General features: G+C 52.6%; 1 protein-coding gene across 1 annotated transcript; it reads right to left on the bottom strand.

Annotated features, from left to right (window-relative positions):
- Positions 1-356: 356 nt before the first annotated feature.
- SSTR4 (somatostatin receptor 4) lies at positions 357-2,505 on the bottom strand. Its single transcript, XM_050745493.1, has one exon. The coding sequence runs from the start codon at positions 2,445-2,447 to the stop codon at positions 1,281-1,283; it is 1,167 nt and encodes a 388-aa protein (XP_050601450.1). The 5' UTR covers positions 2,448-2,505; the 3' UTR covers positions 357-1,280.
- Between the last annotated feature and the right edge of the window lie 5,744 nt (positions 2,506-8,249).

Raw genomic sequence — 8,249 nt, 5'->3', positions numbered from 1 at the left:
CACAGGGTGTTGCCCTTTGGCTGTCTCTCCCCGTCCCCACACCATCTTCCCCATAGCACCAGAATGATTGTCCAGAATCAGGCTGGCTAAACTCAGAGGTAGTCTCTGAGTGCTAAGCCAGGTGGGCCCCCCCAAACTTCATACATGTTCCTATGTTGTCACACCAGATGCTAACATAAGTGTTCCAAGTTCTCCTTTGTCCCCTCCCCTGCTTTTATCAGAAAGCAGAATTAAAGCTCCTCTTGAGCTCTTTCCGTGTGGGAAAGATAATTTATCCTTTGGTTAACACATCAGGCAACAAAGATACAGCCTTTTATTGTGTTCAGCTTACATGTTAATATCTAATGTGGCTGATGTTTTACTGAACGATGATATTCTAAAATAGGGGGTCATGAAGCTGCCTCCTCTATCCAAAACCTGGGCTAGTTCCCATCCCTCACTGCTCTCTGGTCGGCTTTTCCCGCCCGTGGCTTCTCTCCCACTCACCACCACAGTATAAATTGCTGCCTTAATGAGTTCTTATGTTCCCACATCAAAGGATCAGGGACAAAAAAATTACATCATAGGAGCTAGATGAGGTTTTTATTATCTCTGCTTTGTTATTACTGACCTGGTTTTGTCTTGCAATAAACCCCATGTCATGCCTCTCCCAACCTTTTCTACTCATAGGAAGACTGCACCCCGCTCGGAGCAACCCAGGGAGACAGCTGTGACAGCAAGCAGGTGTTCCCAAGTGAGGGGTGAGGGGGGAGGGAAGCAAGTGCCCCTGGCTGTTAACATAAGTCTCACTTAACAAGAGCTCAGGAAGAGATATAGAGGGCAGGTGCTTGGGGGCATCTTCCTTCCTCCTCTCTCCTGTACAAGCTGTGCTCCCACCACAAGGCAGAGTGTCTGCAGAGAGGAAGGGTGCTACCTCCCTCCACCCTCTTGAGTCCTCTCCCAAGCAGTGGTTGTAACGAGTCACACACAGGGGCCGTTCATTTCTCACCACCTCCTGCTTCCCAGTCCTTGAAGAACAGCCAGAGATTCAGGAATGATTAATATCCTAGCCCAGTTCCCAGAGGAGTCCTACCCATATGGAAGCATCCTTCCGAAAGCCAGAGTGCAGGGGAGAGGAGAGCAGCAGAAGAGTTCTGACACTCTCTGGCAGGTACATGGGCTGCTGGAAGGAAAAGACGGTGGAGCTTAGGTGAGCATCCAGGAGATGCAGTCTTTGGGCTGTAGGAATGGTGCCGACATCTTGGGAGGTGGCCACACAGGGCGGGTAGGGGAAGGGCTCTTCAGAAGGTGGTGGTCCTGGTGAGGGGGATGTGCTTGCGGCTGGGCTCTGGTTGCAGGGGTTCCTGCTGGCAGGGGAGCGGGGGGCACATCCACCCTGCCCCACCTCTGCTCTTGAGAGCAGTGGCATAGTAGTCCAGGGGCTCCTCCTCAGCACCGCCAGTACCTTCCAGGAGGCAGCAGCGCAGGCAGAGAACCCGCTGGAAGGATCGGCGGAAGTTGTCGGAGAGGAAACCATAGAGTACGGGGTTGGCGCAGCTGTTGGCATAGCTGAGGATGAGGGACACGTGGTTGATGGTGGCATCAAGGCTGGTCACAAAGAGGTTCAGCAGCTGCACTACGTAGAAAGGCATCCAGCAGAGCACAAAGACGGCCACGACCATCAGCACCAGCCTGGTGATTTTCTTCTCCGAGCGCCTGCGCTGCTGCCAGCCAGCGCGCAGGGCCACGGCCCGCATCTTGCCCACGATGAGCAGATAGCACAGGCCGATGGCCAGCACCGGCAGCAGGAAGCCCAGCAGGAAAGTGTAGACCACGAAGACTGCCGACCAGGCCGGGTGTGGCCAGTGCAGGTTGCAGGCCACGGCCTGGCCGCCGCGAGCCGGTCTGGTGTCTGCGAAAATGGCGATGGGGAGAGTGACCAGCAGGGACGCTAGCCACACGCCCAAGTTGATGAGCTTGGCCACGCTGGGCCGCCGGTAGGTAGCGGCGCGCAGAGGGTGCACCACTGCCACGTAGCGGTCCACGCTGAGCACGGTGAGACAGAAGACGCTGGTGAACATGTTGAGGCCGTCGACGCTCAGCACCGTGCGGCACAGCACTGAGCCGAAAGGCCAGTGGCGCAGGGCGGCCGACGAGGCCACGAAGGGCACGCTCAGCATGAAGAGCTCGTCGGCGACGGCCAGGTTGAGCAGGTAGATGTTGGTAGCCGTCTTCATCTTGGCGTAGCGAAGGATCACGAAGATGACCAGGGCGTTGCCCACCAGCCCCACCAGGCACACCAGAGCGTAAATACACTGGATGGCGACCATGCCCGCCGCCCCCGCGTCCCCGCACCCCGCCACCGCCTCCTCCTCCTCCGCAGGAGCGCTGCTGGCATTGGCTGCGGGTGGCCAGGCCGTCTCCAGCCCTTCTTCGCCCCCGGGGGGCAGCGTCGAGGGGGCGTTCATGCCCAGGGGTGCCGGCGCCGGGCGGCCGGGCGCGGCGGAGCTAGCGCTGCGAGAGAGAGCGCGGGCGCGGGACCCGGGGCGGGGGCTGGCGCGCAGACTCGCGGCTCTTCCCCGCTCCGCTGAAGAGCTGCAGGCACCGCGGAGCGCCGGCCAATCCCCGCACCCCGCGCCCTGCAGCTGCGGGGGCCCGCCTGGCTAGCACCGCTGTGGCCAGCGCCCCTAGGCACCCCAGCTCCTGGGCGCCTGGCCTCACACAGCCCTGGAGTCCTCTCCGGCCCGGCTCCGTTTTCCCACCTTCGCAGCCCCTTCCCTGCTGCCTACTCTGACCCAGGTTCCCGGGTATCCAGTCCGGCTCCAGGGCCAACAGTAATCCCCGCCCCGTACGGCCCTCTCGGGGTCCCCCGCCTGGCCTCTTTCCTTCACACCTCTATTCAGATTCCGTCTTCCCCAGCAGCCCTTTGAGGTTCAATTCCCTGCTTTGGTACAGGGGGTCTGCAGCGGCGGGACTGGGGGTCCTGGAGTCCTCCCTTTGGGTAAAGATGTGCCCGGAATTGGTCAGGGACCACCTGGAACCTCGGAGCCACTTGCCTTGCACTTGACATCCCCTCACCCTGCCCTTTAATCCTCGCGACGACCCATCCTGGCCCATGGCTGGGTCCATTTGACAGAGGCGGAACCTGAGGCTTCCACTGGCCTCTTGGTGAATTTCAGGTCTGTCAGGATGTCGTTTGCCCCACCGCTCACCATTCCTTTCCCTGCTCCCCAACCCACCCCGGACAACTGCAGATGCCGGACCTTTTAACTTCTGTCTCCGAGCAGTTGAGGTGGGGTGGGCACAAGGAATGGAGACGGACAGGTGGAGGCAGAGATGCCACCAAAGAAGGCCAAACCTGTGCTAGCTCCCTCAGGAACTGGCAGAAGCTACGGGAGCCGGACATCTCGGAAACTTCACCCTGTGACTGCGTCTCCATCCCTGGCCTCTGAAATGTGCCTGGGGAGGACTGCGGTTGAGAGGTCGGGAAAGAAAGTGCTTCCGGCCTGGAATTCCCCTTCTCCAGCTAAACTCTAGAGATAGTGAGTTCACTCACCCCTGGGCTGGACACCCAGGAGCAGCCGCCAGCTCCAGCCCTAATCCCTCTAGCTGGCACAGGGCGCAGCAACGTTCCTGAACTGGGGATCGGCCTGGGAAAGTTATTCTTAAAGTAGCGCTGACTTTTAGGAGACTGGCTGTCTTTGGCCCCATCTCTGTGGGATGGTGGCCCCCTTTAGTCCCCAGCCAGCCCAGAAGGGCTTTTGGTGGGTCTAGAATTGGCTACCTGGGGGATGGGGCCTCAGCTTTCCGCTGGGTAGCTGGGACAGTGATGGAGAGGAGGGAGTCGGGATGCAACTGGAGGAGGCCTTTCCAAGGCTGCGGGGGTGGGGGAGCTGCCGATTGCTGTTTGTCCAGGCGTGGGATGGGAGCATGGGCTGATCAGCGACAGTGCAGCTCCATGGTTGACCTCAACCACTGTCCCCGTTCTCTGTCACTCAAATAGATGTATTGGGAGGATTTGGTCTAGCACTCCTCCACTCTGTAGGTTGGTCTGTCCTTTCCTCTTTGTCCCTAAGAGAGAGATTCTTCGCATCTTTGTCCTTAAGAGAGAGACCCTTCCCTCAGAAAGAGGAAGGAGATGGCACCTTTGTCATTCTACTTGGCAACATCCTTTGGTGGAAGGGAACAAGGGCAACCTCAGATTTGGGAGGGAAGAGGAGTTTAGGGGCTTTTCCCTTTAACCCTGGTCTTGGGAAAACCCTTATGTGGCTCCTTTGCAGGTAGCCTTTCCAGGGCTTAGTGTGGAAGTGCTGGGGGTATCTTGTCCTCCTGGTCTCCTCTCTTCTGCTGTCCTCTCGGCCCATTGAACACTTGGCCCCTTCCCTTACCTGAGAAAGTATTTCTTCTTGTCCTGCCTCATGTCTGAGCCCCTGGAATCCTTCCCATGTCTACTTTAGGTTTTTCTCCTAATGCTTCCTGATTCTGCCCTCCTCTCCCCATGCACCTGTGTATACCTCCAAGCATAGTAAGCTAGCATCTAAGAAGAGAAGCATGCACAACTGTCCCCAGGGTTATTAGCCCTATGTGGCAAAAAACTAGTGCTTCCAGGAACTTACTTCACTGTGCTGTAGGCCCCCTCTGCAGCATGAGGGCCTCAACCTCAATACAGAGTTTTCCAGTACACGCTGCCTGCTGGCATTACCTGAAAGCCTCACACATGCATGCCTGGGCCCTGTCTTCAGAGACTGTAACTGAATTATCTGGAGTGGCGTCCAGGCATCCATATATTTTGAAGGCTCCCTGGTACTTCTAAAGTGCACAGATGCAACAGTAGATGGAGAGACAGAGAGGCAACAGCTTGGGGACCAGCTACGATGTACAGGTATTACTGTGCATTCAGGAAGGCTAGCGGAAGAGGTCAGGAGAAATGTCAGGAAGGCCAAAAAGAGAGGCCCCTGCTCACAGGAGTGGGAAGCTGGAGACTGCTGAGGGGCAACCTGGGAGCCCTCGGACAGGAAAAGGCTGGGGCAGCTGGGTGTTCATAGCTGTTCTCTCTCAGGACACTAAAGAAGCACCGGAACAGGAAAGAAGCCACTACCTTTCTTCCCCAGGAGAGGAGACCTAGAGGAACTTTCACGCTGAGTTAAAACACGGGAAAACAAAGTCTGTTTGTGAGATGCTTTTCAGCACACCCATCCCATCCTTTTGCCCAGTACACACGGGGGCCTGTTCCTTGTCTGTTGATTAAATTCCAGCATCAGGCCCAAGTGGCTTCCCTGTACATTGTGAGAGTGGCATGGAGCCAAAGATAGACTGAGTCTAAGGGACTTTCTCCTCCAAGTGCTGAAAGCATGGCCCGCAGGCCTAACTGATTCCTGTGGAGTTTCCAGCCCAGTGATGAGACAGTGAATCAGGGGACTCTCAGCCCCTCCTGAAGCCAGAAGCAGCAGCTCCTTTGTTAGAGATGTGAATAACTCGCATCCCATCTCCATACTTCAAAAGTGCTGCTCAAGCTTGGAGGTACCTGCAACCTCAAGCAACCTTCAGAACCTCTGGCCCACAGGTCAGACAGACACAGCTTTCCCTGCAAGTCACAGTGCACCAAGAGAAGTCTTGGCTCTCAGCAGCAATGATAGCAGGTCCTGAAAGCCACTTCTATCGCCTGCTGTTGTGGAAAATAATCTGAAGTGCTCTCAGCAGCCCAGAGTGGCTTTGACCAGTTCTGCCACTGAGCATATTAAAAGCATGATTTCCCCATGGCTAAGTGCAGGACATTGTCTGAAGTCGCCTGTGTGGAACAGGAAAGTGTCTTCAGATTCCCACCTGAACTCCAGGGACACCCTAGATATTGCAATGATAGAGCCCTCAGCTCTACCCCACAAACTCAACTGTTACACCAGATATAAAGGTGAGGGCTTTCTTCAGATTTCATTAAATGATTTCCTTTAAAGAAATTGAACCCACAGTCACATGAGATAAAAGAAAAGTCAGCCAGAGAAAGGCACAGGACTGGGATAGGTCACACTGGTCCAATGCTTACAAAGTATCCAAATGAGGTCACTCTGCTGTCACTGGCTGGAGGACAGGGGCTGCAGCACATTGGGGTAACTATGAGCAGCACCTCTGTTCTTTGGTAGTTGTTTTCAGACTGTCTTAGCAACCTGGCTTCATGGCTGTGCATATAAAGAGAATGAGATGTAAGATGGAAAGCAAGGATTTCAATTCTGAGCCATCTACTTACTGGGATGTGAGCGTGGGTGGGGCCCTTGGAGCAATGCTTCTCAAAATGTGACCCCAGACTGGCAGCATCAGCCTCTCCTGTTAGGAATCCACATCCTGGCGCCCGCCCAGACTTGCTGGATGGCAAATGCAGAGGGCAGGGCCCAGTCATCTGTGAGTTAACCTGCCCTCCAGGGACGCGATGACTCTGGAGTCTGAGAACCACTGGCTGAGCCCTTCTGGGCCTTGCTTCCTTATCTGGCCACTTCCCAGGGTAGTGAATGAGGATCAGGCAAGAGAATTTTCCATGAATGTGTTCTGAAATCTCTAAACCATGGCCACGTGGGCTATGGGGCACTCACAATGTGGTGAGTTCGAAGTCAGGTGCTGTGTCAGATGCACATGGTGCATCTGACTTATGATGAACAAAAGAATGTAAAATATCTCAATACTTCTTATATTTCTTACATGTCGAGATGACAATATTTTGAAAATAGAGATAAAGCATATTATGAAATGAATTTTACTTGTTTCTCTCTCTCTTTTTTTTTCCTGTGGCTACTTAAAATTTTAAGTTCCATTCGCACCACACATTCTATTTCTACTGCATTATAGACCTACAGCATATGGCTATTCCCATAGCAGTGCTGCCCAGGGTGATAAATGATGCCACTAACAAGATGGCCCTGTGCTGTCAATACAGGAGCCGCTAGACCCCTGTGGCTCTTTGAATTTAAGTAAATTGAAATTAAAAATTTAAATGGGCTTTCTTAGCATATTAACTGTATTTCAAGTGCTCAGTGGTCATGTGAGGCTGCGGCTGCCAAGCTGGGCAGTGCAAACCTGAAATGCTTTCATCACAATGGAAAGTGGAATCTTTGAGGTTAAGGGTAGAACCTTTAAAGCCTGGAGTTCCACCGTGGCTCTTGTAGTCTCAGCCATGGTTGCATACCTTCCAAGCTCCACTGTCTCTTCTTCCTTGTGGACCAATCCCCGATTTTGTTTAAGATTGCACTTTAAATGTACCTGTGTGCTCACATCGGTTTCCTCTCCGGGACCTCAGATCACTTCAGGGGTGGGCACGTGGCCCAACCATGACTGATGAGACATGCAGGGAAATTTGCAAAGACAGCTTCTAGGAGAGGTTGGGCTCTTGCAGCCACCCTGTGACTATGAGGTGAGAAGCTTGTCCAGTGTGATAACCGAGCCACTGAAGATGACAGGGAAGACAGCAGAATGGAACCAGGCTACTTGATCATAGTGAGAGCTGACAAGGCAGCCAACCTGAACTTCTTGCTGCATAAAACAATTAACGTTAGTGTTTTGTTGCATTTTCTATTACTTGCAGCCTAAAATATTCTTACCACTGTCCTTGGGCAAGTTACTGACCTCTTTAACCCTTGATTTTCTCATCTCTGAGAGATGAACACAAGAGTTTGTATTTCATTGAATGAGATAAGGTAATGATAAGAATAGCAAGCATTTGTGCTGCACTTACTATGTGCTCAACTCTGTTCAAAACAGTTTATTCATTTAACATACATAACATGCTTAGCCTAGGATCCTGAACCTTTTACATTCTCAAACTTAACCTTATAATCATTGTGATTGCAGGAATGAGGCTATTAATTCAGACCTTCTGTTCCTAGGCATTTTACTAACAGGGAAAGCAACCTTTCGCTCCTCCCACCACCCCACAAGGAAAATTACAGGGGCATTTGGAAACATTTTTGAAACCCAAATGCTCTCATAATTGAATGACACAGGAATCAATACTTAGAAAACTGCCTTTTCAGTGTTCAGAGCATAATGCATAGTTTAAAAAATACACTCAATACAAGTTCTTGCAAATCTACATGGAAGCTAAACGAGCTCATTATAAGAATGGTTCTAAATGGATTAGAAACTTCTCAGTTTAGAAATGGATTTTTGTTTTGTTAGTACACCATGCTCTCTACCTGTTATTTCCTGCATAGTTTGAGTCACTCACTAAATAGTCAATTTCTTAACGCTTTGTCAAGGACTATGAAGGGCTGAAGATTTATTTGAGA

This window comes from Macaca thibetana, chromosome 10, assembly GCF_024542745.1.
Source record: "Macaca thibetana thibetana isolate TM-01 chromosome 10, ASM2454274v1, whole genome shotgun sequence".
NCBI classification, from domain to species: domain Eukaryota; kingdom Metazoa; phylum Chordata; class Mammalia; order Primates; family Cercopithecidae; genus Macaca; species Macaca thibetana.
Note: the sequence above shows the minus strand (reverse complement) of the source record. Positions and strands in the feature narration are given on the sequence as shown.

Bases quoted from the DNA above. Each gene is read 5' to 3' on its own strand.
- SSTR4 (XM_050745493.1), bottom strand. From the start codon at position 2,447: ATGAACGCCCCCTCGACGCTGCCCCCCGGGGGCGAAGAAGGGCTGGAG.